Source organism: Protopterus annectens, chromosome 12.part0 (genome assembly GCF_019279795.1).
Source record: "Protopterus annectens isolate FY-2018-M chromosome 12.part0, PAN1.0, whole genome shotgun sequence".
NCBI classification, from domain to species: Eukaryota; Metazoa; Chordata; order Ceratodontiformes; family Protopteridae; genus Protopterus; species Protopterus annectens.
This window is the reverse complement of record NC_056746.1, coordinates 576136047-576154913: the sequence shown is the minus strand read 5'-3', so window position 1 is coordinate 576154913 and position 18867 is coordinate 576136047. Positions and strand designations below refer to the sequence as shown.

The 18867-nt window shown below is 40.1% G+C and overlaps 1 protein-coding gene across 1 annotated transcript in view; it reads left to right on the top strand.

The window, feature by feature from the left end:
* The window catches only part of PMS2 (PMS1 homolog 2, mismatch repair system component), a 531246-nt gene extending 512907 nt beyond the window's left edge, over nucleotides 1-18339 (top strand). The window contains exon 15 of the mRNA XM_044089714.1: nucleotides 17970-18339. Coding sequence (XP_043945649.1) covers nucleotides 17970-18113 — 144 coding nt within the window. The 3' untranslated portion in view covers nucleotides 18114-18339. The remainder of the gene's footprint in view (nucleotides 1-17969) is intronic.
* The last annotated feature ends 528 nt before the right edge of the window (nucleotides 18340-18867 follow it).

Below are 18867 nucleotides of genomic sequence, written 5' to 3'. Positions count from 1 at the left end.
GGTTGGGGCACCAGTGACTGCAGTGTTGGTGGTAGAGTAGCCACTGAGTGGGAACACAGGCCGTGATGGTAGCAGGATTGGTCTGAATGTTGCTGCATATTAATGTAAAATAAATGGAGAGAAACGAAAATAAATAAATGAAGATATATAATAGAAAGGATAGTGAGAAAGAAGGCAATGGATAAAAAACTACAAGTGCAGTGAAAAAAATGAAGGTAAAATATAATCTGAGTCTAACTGTTTTGCATCTACTATAATGCAATGGTCATGAAACACCCACCCCACTGTGACAGTTGTGCCAATATGTAATCCATAGGGACTTGAAACTCAAATTTAAAAGACAATGCATTTACTTGCTACATCAGCAGTCTAGTGAAAGTCTGCAGTGAAGCACACACTAATGTTGTGTGTTGTGTGTCACACATTTACCAAATGAACAGTCTACCAATGAGTGAACTGAACCAACTGCCAGCATAATAGTAGAACAGCAGTGCCTTATCTTAAGCTACAGTACATGTATAAATCCATGGAAGTATACAACCATTTAGTTGTATGTAATTTGGCCGTATATTGTTCCCATGTAGTACTGAACATACAACCTAAGTGCTAATACTGTATATTTCAAGGTTTACACACTCCCTCTATGGGTAGTTGTGTTTTTCCAAAGTAACAGTTAAAATCGCAAATGGACCAAAGTGGTAAGGCAACATACTTGTAACACTTGCTGTGAACTATTACCTTAGTATCTTAAATGCAGTAATGTTGTAGGATCAGTCCTAAACAATGGACATTCTACAGCATAAGTAGATTGAATGGTAACAATTTTTCTGCAATCTTGGACACTGCTGGTAAATCATATGTATCCAAAAATAAAGTACTATTCGGGACATTAGATGATGTGGTAGCACTGGGGAAACCCATAACTAGCCTGACTACTGTCATGGCAACTGACAGATTTGCCAAAAGATAAAGCTACACTACTTGTAACATGTGTATTCACCCCAGTGCTCCCTGAGGCTCTCAAGCTTCCTCCTCTGCAACTGCACATTTTCTACAATGTGTTTAGGTGCTGTGGAGAAGAAATTGGACTCTATTAGACACTTGCAGAGTCCCTCTGCCACCAGTAGAGTGTAAATGTAATAAATCCAATACACAATTCGAATAACAATAAAACACTCAATATTTATTAAAACAAAAAACAACCGGTAAGCGCTTTCATTCACAAAGAACTTCTTCAGACCTGGTTGTCACACATACAAAATTCACATTTATAGTTTGCTCAAGTCACATGACCCAAAACATTAGCAGTGTTTTAAACCTTTCTTACATAACACTGCTTTAAAGTTTTCCATATCATTCATACCTGGATCTGCACCTGTGTTTAGCCTCACTTGCCAAGCATATTCTTTCCAGTTTAAATCCACGTCTGCATCCCATCTCTTATCTGCATTTAACACTTGGTCAATAACAGTAAAACTAAAACCCACTTTAACTCTGTTATGACAGTTAACAACATGTCTTGCTAGGGCATTAATTACATCCAGTTTTTCTACTGCCCTCAGGTGCTCATAAATTCTGCGATGGAAGCTAAGTATAGTTCTTCCTATGTAGAATCCATCGCAAGAATTACATAATACTAGGTACACAATGAATTTAGACTTGCAGTTATAATTCCCCTTGATATTAATAATAAGTCCTGAGCCTTTCCTACTATTTTACTCCCCAGTACCAAAAACTTACAATAATTGCAGTCTTCACATCCCATTATAAGTAATAGGAGTATTACATTTTTTGGTTTCTAAAAAATCCTTAAGACTTTTCCCTCTTTTTGTGACAAAAATAGGACTCTCATATAAAAAAGCACCTAACTCTTGGAAATTCTTCAAAAATGTCCAATTATTTGTGATGATCTGCTTAATACTGTACAAATCTACTGAATTTTCCAATGTACAATTCGGATTATAATCTACTCTTTCACTATTCCTTTCAACATCCTTTATTGTCCGTTTCTTCCTCACTGCTTTAATTTTATCTATTGCTTCACGTATTACCCCAATAGGGTAACCCCTGACTAAACATTTTTTTCTTAACATCTCACATTCTTCCAAAAACTACTCTTCGTCAGTGAGTCTATTTATTCTATCAAGCTGACTGAACACAATATTACTTTTCAAGTTCACACTGTGCAAACTGCTATATTCCAAGTAGCTGTTACTCTGCACATCTTTTTTAAAATTTTTAACCAAGATTTTCCCCCTTTCTTGTACACAGTCAGATCCAGATAATTCACACTAATTCTACTTCTATTAAATGAAAACTTTAAATAGCTTTTAACAGAATTTAAATATTCACAGAATTTCAACAATTCCGACTCAGAACCTTTCCATAAAAAAAAGTCATCAATAAAGTGCTTGTAAAAATAAATATTACTAGCAAATGTAGAATTAAACATAAATTCTTTTTCCCAACTAGTCATAAACAAATTGGCACAGCTCGGGGCCATAGCTGCCCCCATAGCCACACCTTTATTTTGTTTAAAAAAGCTATTGTCGAAGCTAAAAAAAATTGTAAGACAATATTACATCTAAAAGTTCAGCCAACAGACTAATCTCCTCACCATTAAAATCAGGACAACCCCTCAGCACTCCTGTAACCCTCTCAATTCCTTCTTCATTGGGAATTACAGTGTACAGTGAACATACATCAGCAGTTACTAACCACATATTATCTCTCAGGGAAACATTCTTCACATTTTCTTTAAAATCAAACAAATCCTTAATATATGATTCAGCTGAAATCACTGCTTTTTGCAAGCATCTCTCTACATAGATGGCCATGGACTCAATTTTACTACCACCATTGGCCACTATAGGCCTAAAATTTGGTGAATCCAAGTTCTTATGTATTTTGGGAAGGCCAAAAAGCCTTCCCACCTTAGATGTACTCACACAAAAGTAACCAGGAAACTCATTGCTGATTCCTCCTTCAACTAACCATTCTTCAATCAGTGAGTTTATAAAATTAAAATTTTTATCTATATCAATCCAATTCACTTCTGCATAAAAATCAGCATCAGACAGTAACTCATAGATGCTATTTTTATAAAAACTATAGTCCATCAATGGGGTTAATAAGTGAAGCAATAGATACAATTAAAGCCATGAGGAAGAAAGGGACAATAAAGGATGTTGAAAGGAATAGTGAAGGAGTAGATTATAATCTGAGTTGTACATTGGAAAATTCAGTAGATATGTACAGTATTAAGCAGATCATCACAAATAATTGGAAATTTATGAAGAATTTCCAAGAGTTAGGAGTTTTTTTATATGAGAGTCCTATTTTTGTCACAAAAAGAGGGAAAAGTCTTAAGGATGTTTTTAGAAGCCAATTACTTATAATGGGATGTCAAGATGTGAAGACTGCAATTATTGTAAGTTTTTGGTACTGGGGAACAAAATAGTAGTAAAGTCTCGGGACTTTACTATTAATATCATGAGGAATTACAATTGCAAGTCTAAATTCATTGTGTACCTAGTATTTTGTCATTCTTGCGATAGATTATACATAGGAAGAACTGTATGTAGCTTCCATTGCAGAATTTGAGCACCTGAGGGCAGTAGAAAAACTGGATTTAACTAATGCCATAGTAAGACATGTTGTTAACTGTCATAACAGAGTTAAAGTGCATTTTAGTTTACTGTTATTGACTAAGTTTTAAATGCAGACAAGAGATGGGATGCAGAAGTGGATTTAAACTGGAATGAATATGCTTGGCAAGTGAGGCTAAACACAGGTGCAGATCCAGGTATGAATGATATGGAAAACGTTAAAGCAGTGCTATGTAAGAAAGGGTTAAAGCACTGCTAATGTTTTGGGTCATGTGACTTGAGCAAACTATAAATGTGAATTTTGTATGTGTGACAACCAGGTCTGAAGAAGTTCTTTGTGAATGAAAGCACTTACCAGTTGTTTTTTGTTTTAATAAATATTGAGTGTTTTATGTCATTTGAATTGCATATTGGATTTATTATTTAAAATTGGAACTGTGGAGATTTATTTGGATCAGTAGAGTGTAATTAGAGATATGACCTTCATAGTTGCAAAGGGAAGTCTTCAACCTAGTGTTCCTGACATAGATTTTAGTAATTTGCTCTCTGAATTCCTAGCTTTGGCATACATCATGTTGGAGGGGGAACTGATGGTGTACTTTAGATTGCAAGTTGTGTATGTGACCCAGAAATGGAGAGGGTGTCAGTATGGTAAACAAAGTCCTTTTTTTTCAATGACTGATCCTAAGATTTAGTTTGGTACCAAGCATGTTAACTTTAGACCTTGAGAGAAGGAGAATTTAATAGGTTTTAGAGCTGTTGTAGTGCAGAAGGGGAGAGATGAAGAAGAATCTTTATTGCCAGAGCACCTTGCAGTGTCAATGTAGTATAGTTGAGTAATTGTAAGGGGGTAATGCATAGTATAGTTGGGGAATAGTAAGAGTGGTAATGATTATAATAAAATGAGGGTTTAAGCACTAAGGTGGAGAAGTGAAGGCAACCAAATGTGAATGACATTGTGGGTCCCAGGGATAGGTAGTATAGTGTTGATTAAGAGTTGGCAGAAGAAATAAAAGTGGTGCTGTTCAAGATGTGGATGGACAGGTCAGCTACTGGAAATGAGGTTGGGGAGATCATCATTAATGACTATTAGCTTGGATGCTGGTGAGCTTTCTCAACTGTTGAGGATAAATTGATGGGCTCAGGGGTAACAACTCTCACTGGTACAGAACTTCTGAGAAAAATATTCTGATTTGGAATGAAAAGTAAATAATGTCATGCACAGGCCCACCAAGGAGGCTCTCCTGTTAGATCCACTGATACATTTTGAGTGTATCCCTTATTTTTTTTTTCCTGTTCCTCATTGTCTTGTTTTGCTTCACTCAGCTCAAGTGGTACTTGCCAGAGTGCCATGCTTCAGCAATTGATCTGTGCAACATCATGGTGTGGAATATAGTTGATACAAACAAGAAGCCTGCATCATTCATAATCCATAATGTACTGTATGTAGCTCGCCTTGGTTTACAATTGAAGACAAACAGGTGGGATAGTTTGTTTATATCCTTTATTACACAGAAACACATCAGGATGGATAGCAGCAGTACAAAATATAAACGGACTGATTAACTGACAGACTACACAGACATGCATGCTTACATCTCAGCAGCTTATTACAAAATGGCAGTCAAGCTCAGATGTGCTCAGTATTTATACACTTGGAAAGCTTCTTCAAGGCATACATACATACTGAGCTACATCCTCCCTCTTTAATGAATTGCCCACAATAAAATAACATCTGAAAAAGACATGCGATTATAAAGACACTAAGAAATAAACCTAACGCTTATGTCCAAGTTGCCATATGTCTGGAACATGGTTTGGAAATGCGACCTGATCTGGTGATATAGCAATTAGAACTGGATTTAGCAACCAGGACACTCATTGGTTAACAAACCAATTATGGAATTTCGGGATTCTTCTCAGGAACAGGGATATTTACTGGAATGTCCTCTGGAACTAGATAACTCACTCTGAGATTTAGAGTCTTTCTCACAGGTATTATACTGCAGTACAGGCTCGGACACCGGGACCACATGTTTCCAATTCCTCCTAAACTCTACTCCTTGTGATTCCACAATGTACGATCTCGGGTCTGGACATACACTTTTCATGACACCAATCCGATCAAAACCTGTGGACATACGCTTCCTAACTATCTCCCCTTCTCATAATGGATTGAACGGTTTGCTAAACTTGTCATAATAGGACTTCTGGGATAAGCACACTTCTTCAACAGATGGGCTTTCACTGATCTGTTTATGTTCTTTGTGTTTCACTGTTGCAGTCATTACACTTGGGTTATCCTGCTGGCAGGCTGCCCTCAGTCGGCCTGAATTCCAAAGTCTAGGTCCGGCGTCGGTTGCTGTCGCCTCTTCCCTGACGTCAGTGCGCCAGGGGTATAAAAGATGTAAATCTCCATTGTAGTATTTGTTTGGGGGGGGTTACACATTTCTCTGAATTTATGATGTTCATTGTGTTACACTGCTGCAGTCATCGCACTTGGGTTATCTGCCGTCAGGCGGTCCCGCAGTCGGCCCGAGTTCCAAAGTCTTGGTCCAGCGTCAGTTGCTGTCGCTTCTTCCCTGACGTCAGTGCGACAGGGGTATAAAAGAGGCGGCCGACGCCAATTTCTTCAGTCTTTCTTGCCGCGCAGTGCCCGAAGCAGAAGCAGTTCGCAAGTGCAGGTCGGCCGACTACTGAGATTTTTCAAATCGAATTTCAGACCGAAGTCTTCAATAAAGCTAAGTACCCCGTTGGGGGAACCTTTTCTTGCCTCAGTCCGATGTCAGAAAAAGTTAATAATTGCATTTCTTGTGGGAAGCAAATACCTCATAAGGATTTTCATTCATATTGTATCCCTTGCCTAGGCCCAGACCACGACGTCACAGGTTGTCTGTTTTGTGCTAGGTTTAACAAACAAACTATTAAACGTCGATTTGATTTCGCCTGACATTATTTTGGTAGAAAATTTAATTATACCATGCCGTCGGAGCAACCGACGACCGGGATGCATAAAAAGCGCAAAGATAAGGACAAGCAGCCGAGACCCAAACCAGACACCGAGGCCTCTGCTGGGCCAGTCGCCGGTTCTCCGGTTTTCAGTGAGGTGCCTACGCAGCCCCCGACGACCGCTGATTTAGAACCCCAGCCTGCATCCGACTCCCAAGCGGAGATTGCAGGCCCTCCAGAGCCCTTATCTTTAGGCCCTTCCGACTCCATGACTGTTGGGGATTCCGGTGCAGTTGAAAGTCCGTCAGTTGCTGAAGGTGTCTTCAGACCGACTACACTTACTATTAACTCCTTTGCAAAACTGAAAACTCCATTAAAAGTAAGGAAGCCTGTACAGCAGTCTCAGTGCAAGGCCCCATGCCTAAGAAACAGATGCTTAAGATGGCCGAAGACTTAATTACCCTAATCAGGGGTTCCCATCCCCCACCTAACAAAAGGCCTAGACCGGAGGACTACGCATCCTCTGACCAGGTTTCCATTACCTCAGATTCTTCTGAGGAGCAGGAGTACTCTTTTCCCCCTTATGAAGACTCTGATGCTGAAGAGTCTATTCCTTCAGCATCTCCCCCGAAGACTACTCTTTTGGGGAAACTTTGCATACCATGAGGGAGCATTTCTACTGGGAAGGCCAGGATTACTCTGTTTCTAAGAAAAGGCTCCAAGAGTTCCTTTTAATACCCCAGCACAGACCCCTTGCTATTTCACCTGTGTTAGACATTGTGGATGATGTTTATTCAGAATCTAGCCTTAACCCAGATTCATTACCTCCTGCACCAGCCAAACCAGACAGATACTACAGAGTCCCTGACTCGCATAAATTCCTGTATAAAATCCCTGTTGCTGACCCAGAAACCATTCCCCAGGGCCCCAAAGGGGTTAAGGCCTCTATTGCTAAAAATCCTGTACCATCTGAAAGGGATTCTAGAGCACTAGATAGATGGGGAAAGAAAGTATATACCTCAGCTACTCTAGCTATGAGGGCCTTAAATTGCCTGTTTCACATGCTGAAATATCAACAATACTTGATGTCTCAATTAAAACAAAAAATGAGCACACATACAGAGCAGCCTGATTACAAGGAAATGCAAGATTTGCTGCATGCAGCAGAACAAGTGGGAAAACATACTTTGCAATGTGGATTTGATTCATTGGAAGCTTCTTGCAGAGCAGCTGTAACAGGATCGGTCATTCATAGGCATGCTTGGTTAAAAGAACAAACTTTACCTGATCATGTTAAAGCAAAGTTATTGGATGCACCCTTACAGCAGGATGTTTGATTTGGTGTGAAAGCAGAAGAGGTTTTAAAGAAAATGGAGGATAAGGCAAAATCTATGCAGACGGTCAAGGATTTTTTACAGGTCCAACCCCCTCGTTTCAGCAGAAATTGGCCAACCAAAAACTGGTCCTTTCCAACTTCTGACAGACCTCAGAGGGGCAAATACAGACGCCCAAGGGGCAGAGGTCAGCCACAAGGCTCTTACAAGCCACGACAATGGGGTGCCACAACCCAGAAAGGAGGAGAACACAGGTCTCAAACTATCAGAAGACAATCACAATGACTTAGCCCTCAGACAGTCAAGCAAATCCCTCTTGGCAGCTCCCTTGGGAGGAAAACTTGCACTTTTTGCAGACAATTGGCACATCATCACAAAAGACAAATGGGTCCTACATATTGTAACTCAAGGATACAGGTTCCACTTTCACACTTTACCAAGGATAAAACAAATGCCAAACCTGCCATCAAATCAACGGGCAGAGGCTCAAAGACAAATTACAGCACTCATGGACATGAGAGCCATTCAACAGGTTCCTACACAGGAGCAAGGACAAGGATTTTACTTGAGACTCTTTCTGGTTCCCCGAAAGGACAAAGCCTGGAGACCCATTCTGGACCTTTCAATTCTAAACACATACCTGGAAGTACCCAAATTCAAGATGCTCACACTACAGCAACTTCTTCCCATGCTGGGCAAGAAGGCTTGGCTAGTAACGTTGGACCTCAAGGAGGCATACCTGCATGTCTATCAGACAAAATTGCAGAAGATACCTCTGATTTATAGCAGGTACAACTCATTACCAATTCTCTGCACTGCCCTTTGGCTTATCTATTGCGTCCAGGGTCTTCACAAAATGCCTGGCACCAGTAATTGCATACTGCAGACAAAGAGGAATCCAAATATATCCATACCTGGATGACTGCCTTATTCAAGGAGACAGCAAGGACATTCTTTTAATACATCTGGTGTTTGTAAAAAAAAAAACCTACTAAGTTGCCTAGGGTACACAGTAAACGAAAAGTCAAAACTAGTGCCCTCACAAGACATAATATTCCTGGGTGCCAGCTTAAATGCAACGGCCCAGATGGCTTATCTCACGCCAGACAAGCAAGGATAACTGACTCAATACTCCAAAATGATGGCAATAAAGACCCAACTCCCTGCAAGAAAAATTCTGCAGGCCTTGGGATTCATGGCAACTTGCATACTACTAATACCATATGCCAAACTGCATATGAGGAAATTACAATGGTACCTGAAAAGCGTATGGACTCAACACAGCCACAGCTTGGAAACATTAATACCACTAATTCCCTGCCTTTTACAGGAGTTTCTATGGTGGGCTCAGGCATGTCACCTCAACAAGGGTCAGCCTTTCACCTTGCCCACAGCCAGGCAAACAATGACAACAGATGCTTCGGATTACGCCTGGGGAGCACACATGGCAGGACAGTGTATTCAGGGCAAATGGTCTGCAGATCAAATGCATCTCCACATCAATCAAAAAGAGATGCTAGCTGTACAAAATGCCCCAACAGCTTTCAAGGACCTCCTACATGCAGGACAACTTCTAATAAAGACGGACAACACCACAGTGATGTGGTACATAAACAAACAAGGGGGCACACATTCCTACCCCCTATGCAGGCAAGCAATGACCTTGTGGAATACAGCACTGACCTACCAAATTCAACTACAAGCACAATTCCTGCCAGGAAAGAAAAATACATTGGCAGACAAACTAAGCAGAAATATCATGGATCGTCACGAGTGGAAACTAGACCCACAAGTATTCTCAATGATAACTCAAAAATGGGGGAGCCCAGACATAGATCTGTTTGCCTCCCCCCAAAACTACCAACTGTGAAATTTTTGCAGAAGGACATACCACACTCTAGCTTGAAAAGTGGATGCCCTCTCATTCAGTTGGAAAACACTAGCAGTGTATGCCTTTCCTCTGCCTCTTCTGGCAAAGGTGCTGCTAAAAGCCAAATTAGAGAGGCCACAAATGATACTCATTGCCCCAGACTGGCCACGCCAACAACTGGTATCCAATATTAAGGAACATGGCTCAAGGCCCGCCATGGATTTTACCTCAAATTCCTCACCTGCTGACTCAGCAAAACAGTCAGGTTCTACACAGCCAGCTCAAAACTTTAAATCTGGCTGCATGGCAGATTATCTAAACAACCAGTCAACACTTCTCTCTACAGCTGTTATGGATGTCATTCTGGAGGCCAGGAGACCCAGCACCAGGAAAACCTACTCAGACAAATGGAAAAGATTCTTCGCCTGGAACCAGGCTAAAGACCAAAATCCTCTTGTCCCAAATATTCCTCAGATTCTGCAGTATTTAACTGAGATGTTGCACAAAGGCCTTTCCTTTTGATGTTTTGGAAAAACTTACACTACCGCCCTTCGAGCCAGCTTTTTCAGCTGATTTACAGTTTTTATCATGGAAAACTGCCCTGCTGCTAGCAATAGCTTCAGCACGAAGAGTCTCAGAGCTACAGGCCCTAATGGCAGTGGAGCCTTTCATCATTTTTCATCAAGACAGAGTCTCTTTACGAACTAACCCTTCCTTTATGCCAAAGGTAGTATCCAGTGTGGCTCTAAACCAAACCATTCATTTACCCACCTTTTATCCAAACCCCCAGAATAAAGGGGAAAGGCTCCTACACTCTTTGGACATTCACAGGCAATTACGTTTCTACTTGGATAAAACAAAGGTTTTCAGAAAATCTGATCAGCTCTTTGTATCCTATGCTGCAGGATCTCAAGGAAAGCCTATATCAAAACAGACCATTTCAAAATGGATAGGACATTGTATCCATTTCTGCTACACACACCATGGGAAACCTGTACCTGGTAACATTAGGCCTCATTCCACCAGGGCTACAGCAACATCAGCAGCCTTCCTCAGAGGGGTACCAACCAAGGATATTTTGGAAGCTGCAACTTGGAGTTCAGTGCACACCTTCACCAAGTACTACCACTTACCTCTGTACTCAAAACCCAGAGTTGGCTTTGCCACTGCAGTTTTGCAGGGCCTACTAGCTTCTCCAAACCCTGTTTAGTACCAACCGCCCAGCCTTAGCTTTGGGATTCAACCCAAGTGTGATGACTGCAGCAGTGTAACACGATGAACATAGTACAGTTTTGTATCTACCATAAATGTAGATGTTCGAGTGTTCACACTGCTGCAATCCAGGTTACCCTGCCGCCTTCCCCTCTTTTTACCTGTGTTTTATCTATAGCTCCCTGTTTATACAATCTCTAAGATGTATTTCTATATGGTGTATTTGCATATAGCTGTAGCTATTGTTTTCTACTTATGTAATTTACTTAAGATTATGTATTGCCTTCCTATTTGGGGGCACTTGACATCTGGGGCATGAAAAACTGAAGAAAATGGCGTCAGCTGCCTCTTTTATATCCCTGTCACACTGATGTCAGGGAAGAAGCGACAGCAACCGACGCCGGACCAAGACTTTGGAACTCGGGCCGACTGCAGGACCGCCTGACGGCAGATAACCCAAGTGTGATGACTGCAGCAGTGTGAACACTCGAACATCTACATTTATGTTAGGTACAAAACTGTACTTTTTAAGCACTCAGGGTCTTCCCTTGACTCAGCTGGTACAACTATATGATGGTTTTCCCCCTCTCCTGCAAACACAAAAGATGCATACCCAAATGAACGCAGTCTTTCTATGGCTTCTGAACCAGCTAAATTAAGCAGAATAAATGCCTTTGTACAGTCATCTTTGTCAGAAAATACAGCTTGTATGAAAATATCATACTCTTGCTCAAACACTCCCCAGTTCTCTGCAATATTATTATCAAATACAAGAGGACCTGGTTTTTGAAATCCTTTAGCCATGCTAACAAAGTATGCACAGACACACTGAAAAAATGGCCCTTGTAATTATATATGAACATGCACACACAGCCAGTACTTATAATAACATTCAAATGCACAATAAACTCTGTGAAATACAGTACTTTACAAAATATCCTTTAAAATGGCTGTATTTTGTGAAATAACTGTACTGTAATACTGCACAAACATCCGAATACTTTGTATACTTCTGATACCTTGAATAGCTTTAATTAATTCAAAAAAGTAGCTCATAAAGAAAAAATGCAGTCATTTTCCTTATTTTATGCATTTTTGCAATTCGGACATTGTTTCAAACATTTTCGTAACTATTTTGAATATTCTTATCAATATGTCGCAGTTTCGTACATTTCATTTAACTAGAAATTTGCTTTGAGCATTCTGAGTGCTTTGTTTTATATTCTTCGAATAAGAGATCATTTAAACAAGTTTTGATACCTGAAATTCGGTTCTGACCTGTTTTGTACGTACAGTAGATATGATCCATTCCTCTATATTCCTCCACCATTAACTGAGTGCCTCTGGTCTTTAATCTGGATTTCTGGATGCCATTCTGACACCATGTCGCTCATTGTGGTTTGCAGTTGAAGACGAACAGGCAGGGTAGTTCGTTTATATGCTTTATTATATGGAAACACATCAGGATGGATAGCAGCAATACAAAATATAAACAAACTGATTGACAGGCTACACAGACATGCATGCTTATATCTCAACAGCTTACTACAAAATGGCAATCAAGCTCACACGTGCTCAGTATTTATGCACTTGTGCAAGCCCATGGAAAGCTTCTTAAAGGTATACATACATACTGATCTACACTGTATGTCCCTTATGCATTATATGTAAGCACTTAAAGAACAAGTAATCTTTGTGGTATCCCCGAAGTCTCAAAACAACCCACTAAACAAGTGTAGTGGGTCCAAAAACAAAATAGTGTAAGAAACTTCTCTGTGTGGAAGATTTTCAGTCCATATATCTCTAGTTAATCACTGTATATTAATCAGGTCAGATAAAAGTAGTAGAAGTAGCGAACTTAAACTCATCTTATGTCAAAAAACAAAATAATAAAAAATATATAATTGTTCAGAATTACTAAGTATTCGAAAGTAATCCAAGCAAGGCAGGCAGTCTATTTCCAGTCGAAAATCCTTTTTTGTTGTACTTGGATCGCTTGTCTGTGTGCTTAATAAAGGATTTTTGACTGGAAACAGACTGCCTGCCTTGCTTGGATTACTTTTGAATACTTAGTAATCCTGTACAATTCTATATCTTTTATTTATTTATTTATTTATTTTTTGACTTACGACTTTAGTACCTGCCGCATATTCTGCCATGCACATATATGTACTCCTCCTTTGATTATCTTTCTTCTCTTCCACGACTAGATCTCTCCTGCTTGCTCACTCATAATCCTGTATACATCAAAGCTGTGTTGTGTATGTCCAGCACACCCTTGGTTAAGCACGACTTATCTGAAACAGGCATGTGCTCTTTCTAGAATCATTTGGGGTATTGAAATATAACCTGACAAAATTCTTTGTTGCAATTTAGCTTTAGGTTTGCATGGCATTTGTGTTTTTTTAATGCTGCTGACCTCTGATGTCTGTTTCTTTTGTGGCTTCTTTTATATATAGTAGTGTATGTGTCTTTGTGGTTTGTTTTGTATACAGTAATAAGTGTTTTATTTAGTTTATTTTTTATCCAGTAGTATGTACAGTAGAGTATGCGTTGTGTGGGTTCCTTTTTTTATGATAGCGTTTGCTTTTTATACAGTAGTGTATGATTTCTTTTTTTGTTTTGTATACACTAGGTTAGGATTTCTGTGGTTTGGTTTGTGTACAGTAGTGAATGTTTTAAGCAGTTCATTTTATGTACAGTAGTGAATGTTTTTGTGGTTTGTACGCAGTAATGTTGAAGTGCAGATGTGCAGCATTGTAATGGTAATGCTCCAATACTGAATACTGTTCTTGACGAGTCCTGTAGTTGGGTTTATCATCTCCACCAGTCAGCATCTGGCATCTTTTCTCCAGATTTTCCAATGCTGAAGAAAAGCACATTCCTGGGATGAAGCACTCCATTATAAACTGCTTACAGAAGAACTCTCATCCCCATTGTGCCCAGATCTTTACTTTGTTGCTTGCACAGTTTGGATCTCAATTCTTGCTACTGTCTGTAAAATCACCAAGTTCAAACATTTTGTGTTGGTGATTTTAAAACTCAGCATTATCCTTTGGATGGGAAAAGAAGACGCCACACAGGACTGGTGTTGGATTATCTTCCCTTTGGACTTTGCTGGCGGGGGGGCTGGGGCTTAGTCATTTCTCAGGTGTCTGCATTTTGTGCAATTTCCAGAAATTTGAGTAGGCAGCAACTGCCCCTAATGAGTAGGAACTTAGTTCTGTTTCATTTCTTCACTTTAAGTGTAGTCAAGCCACCTAGGAGAGGTGTACCTTCGGCTCCCAGCTTGAGTATACATCCAAGGATTGCACCACCTGTCTCCAGACTGAGTAGCTGAAAGTCCAATACACCCATTTCTCAGAAGGAGACCTATCAAGTCAGCCAGTTCTTGACTAGTTTCATTTCTGAGGACTCCACTGTCCAAGGCCCAAAATTATTTTTTGTTTCCTACTGAGGTGGAATCATCTACTGAGTCCCCACCACTGCGGTCCAGTAATGAGAGATCAGGCATTTCATTTTTGGTGGGAGTATAAGTCAGTCTTGCTAGGCCTATTGAAGTTCTGGAGCTTCATCTGCTCTTCACACATGGGCCTAGCCTGCTTGACACCCAGGGCATATCAGTCTTGCAAGATCCTGTTGTTGAGGCTGTTGAAGTTGAGGGGCTACCTGTCTTTTAGATTTCCCTGGGGAAGTCTGAGTGAGTAAGTTTCTTGGTGTTGAAGAAGGAAATCGTTCCATTTGGGAGTCCCTTAATCTTAGAGGCCCCTGCTATTGCATCTATGAGAGACCTCATGATAGGTATCAGCCTTCAATAGGCTGGAGAGGCTTACTATCTAAGCATCCGAAGGCTCACTTTTCTTTAGTGTAAGAAAGCTGCCAAATATTCCAGAGTCTATAATTTCTCAAACTCCCCTATTAGCTGAAAAAGAAAGCTAGAACATGTGTTAACTAGATGATTTGGTCCTCTGCCTTGCTGGGGCTTAGAGCTCTTAGCTGTGTATCTTATATGGAAGGAGACCTCTCAGCTGTGTATCTCATATGGAAAGAAATCGTCTCACAGATCCTTACTCCTGTTACTCAGATGAGTCTTCAAGTGGTCCTCTGCCTCTTCTGTGGGTACTAAAACTTAGCCTACGTGCTTGGCTACTTTATGCTGGACACTCCCTTTGAAACTGGAATGCTGTTTAATCAGAGGTTGCAGATCTTGTTTGAAGGATTCCTTTATCAAAGACTGACCTTTAAGCATTTTGGGGTCCAATCCTATATTTCATGTTCCCTCAATCCTCCAGGAGGAACAGAAGGCTTCATCACCCCAGATATAGGATCAGGCTTCCCCATTAGCCCCTCCTCCAGTGTGACAGAACATCTTTGGTGATCTGCATGTAATTTTCCCACAAGCATTCCAGATTCATCTCTTGCCAAAAGGGTTGATTTTACCTGTCGGTTAAATATGGATACTGTGGTCATAGTTGACAAATTCTGGAGGGAGGAGAACACCTGTGCAGTATTTTGTGGTACAACTGGTGGCAGATTGCCCATTGATAGCCAGGGGAATTTCCTCTTCTAATTTGCAGTCCATTAGTGCATCAACATTTGGCCGCAGGGACCTTGCTCCCATAGACTGGGTACTTCAATTAGACCTAGAGCTTGCTGTTCCCATACAAATTTCCTGCTGTCTCCTAAGGCACCTAGAAGGCTTGGGGTGGCAGCCTTAGCACAGTATGGTCCTGTTTATGTGATTGTTTTTGTCTAAGCATGAATGCCACTTTATTTTTCATGGTGCCATGGCACTTCTTTGAGGGCTTTATTGTGGTCTTAAAAAATCACAGGCACCATAGCTTTGCATTTTTGGGCCTCTGCTGTTTGTCAGTTCCTGGTTTTGGGACACTGGATTGGTGAATTCCCAACAAATCATTGCTAGGTCTTCCTTTCTGTTACTCTAGATGGTTAGTGTTTGGTGGGGTGAAGGGTAAGTACCTAGGCTTTCCCTAGTTTCGTTTGAACCTGAAAACTGAGGTACTGGTTCTTGTGGGTATGAACTGTAAATGTCTTGGAGCCTTTCTTTTGTGACCAGCATGGGTCAATAAAGTGATACATTGCTGGGCAGGATGGACGTATGGTTGTCCCTTTTTAGATGGTGGTGGAGTTTGCCTGGATCCTGCTCTGTTAAAAACTTTAACTTTTCAACATCTCATATTCCTGTGAATGAGAACGGGCTGGTGGTCACTTGGAGTTACCCCTCAATTTTCTGGAATGGTGATGTAAAGGCCATGTTTAGAGTCTCCAGAAATGGAGTACTCCATAGACCAAGTCCTTCTGCCAGTTGGAGAGTCAGATCCCACCCCTTATACTTCTGGTGCAGTAGGTGGAATAGGGTTTAGGTAGTAATACTCCCTTTTTTGATTGTGTTTCCTGTTATTTTTACAAATTTGTTTTTCACTGATTCCATGCTTGATTGTAGTGTTCATAAATGTAGCCTGATCTTGCCCCTTACTTCACATTGTTGCCATGCTGGGGTGTGGATTTTTAGTCCAGTCCTTAGCAGCCCTGGGAACCCTTCCCCAGTATTGTCATGAGATATTATTCATTAGGCAGGTGACACCATCCCCTAACTGGAATTTGTCCTCATTACTTAACGTGGGCCCAGTAGGCTGGATTCTAGAAGACAGGGACTGCAGCTATGGAGATGTTTTCCAATTAGGTTGCAAGTGCGTGTATGGAACTGTTGCCTCATGCTTCCACAGAGTTAGTGTACTTTGGATGTTCTGAACATTCTAGAGCTCAGTTTTTGCCAAGGTCTCAAGGGGTTGCTTTGTACTTTTCTCCCCATTGTTCAGTATGGTAGGAAAGACTGAAGCTTGGCTGTGGTGTTGTTGGGCAGTCTTTTTGATATGCAAAATGTAATGATATATGCAAATGACCCCTTAATGACATAGTGTTTTAGCTACATTGCTTCTGAATGCCCCATGGACCTCCATTACAGGAGGTTTAAGGTGTCACACAGCGAAAATTCTATGTTTGCTTGTTTTTTCTTGCAGTTTTTACTGACTGGTTTGTCTTCATGACCCTTTTATCCTTTGGTTTGGATGTTGTTTTAGATATTTTTCAAGCACCTTAATCTTTATTGAGATTAGGCTTGATTTTATGCTCTGTGTTTCTAAAGTGTAGTTAGCCAGTCCACTTGTGCTGTACTGATGAGACCAGAAAAAGGCTGAAAATCTGCATGCCAGCAGCTATGGGGTTTGGCTCTGTTGACCTGAATGTACCCATAAAGACTTGAAAGTCATGGACATTCAATACCCATGTAGCTGAAAAACTGGATGTCCTTAAGAGGCCATTTGTATATACCCAAAGGGCCTCCATTGCAAGAGGTTTAAAGTATCACACAGTGAAAACTCTATCTTGGCTGGATTTTTGTTGCAGTTTTGAGGTTTTATACACATGCACACATATGCATACATACTTATGTTTTTTTACTGTGCCTGGGATTCAGCTCGAAAAGGACTATTGTTTCAGTGGAACCTGCCTACAAAACAAAATTCAGTGAATAAAACAAGTTTAGAAAAACCCTTTCACTCTTGCTTAGTTCATTGTCATCTGTCAATGTTGGAGGGTAGTTTGCAGGGCAGCAGTCTGCAGTATAAATGGTTTAAAACTGAATACAGATCATGTGGGCAAAAATAAAACCCATTTACTTCTACCAATGAAGCATGCAGTAAAAGATTAATTAGTGAAGTTTTGTAAGCAAGTTTTTTCTGTCTGGTTCTGATTAATTTAAAAATGTACTTTTTGGTTAGATTGAAGCAGTAACAGATTTTTACAGAGATGAATACTCAAACTTAAATAACTCAGTTTGATTATACTATAGTACTAAGCAATGCTTTCAACAGTCTGCTGCAGATATTAACTATTTATCTTTCCTTTTACTGTTTATAATATTCCTTTTAGGTCCCTGGATGTGTAACTTTTTTTTTCTTTTGGATACTTTCTTAGGTGATGATAGGGACTGCACTTAATGACAGTGAGATGAAAAAGCTCGTTACACATATGGGCGAAATTGAACATCCTTGGAACTGTCCCCACGGGCGTCCTACCATCCGACATATAGCCAACTTAGATATGATCTCTTCAGACTGAGCTCTGTGAAGTGCACCTCTCTAGCTGTTGCACTTCATGAATACCTTAACTGTATTCTGTTGCATTTCCCCCAGTGTACAACCGCATTTAGATGGAAAAACAATGCCAATTTACTACTAGTCATGTTGCTTTTATATTCATCATCCTATGTCTGTTTTCAAATTTATATGTATATCTGCAATTGCATCATTCCTTTTTTAATTTGAATTAAAATTTATAAAAAGAAGTCTGTGCATTGTTAGCCTAAATTGTTTGCAGTGTTGACAGTAATGTATTCACTTGTGCAGCATTATTTTTTGTATTTACAGTGACAGCAGACAGGAGTCTTGAAAAGTCTGGTGGAAAATTGGAAAAATAGACAGGCTTGGAAGAAAAAAAAAGAAAATCTCTCCAGGTCATACATAGAGCCTATGTAAAGCATGTGCTGAATAATACTTTGCCTTCTATGAATAGCAGATAGGATAAATAATAAAACTGAGTGACACTCCAAGTTGGTGGTAGACAGCCATATATTTTAGGCAGAAACAAAATTGAAGTTTCGGCTCGTGAATAGCTTATTGTCAAGCAATTGTGATTTGGCAGCCATATAACTTCATCTCTTGATTGATAATTTTTGATTTGGAAGCAGCATAATGTAGTCTATTAATTGGTTATACTGTAATAGAATAATGGAAGTGGAAGTAGTTTAGCATTATGCAGTTTCTGCAACAGAAACAACTTTCCTTTCTAACCTTAAATCTGTTATTTTAACCGA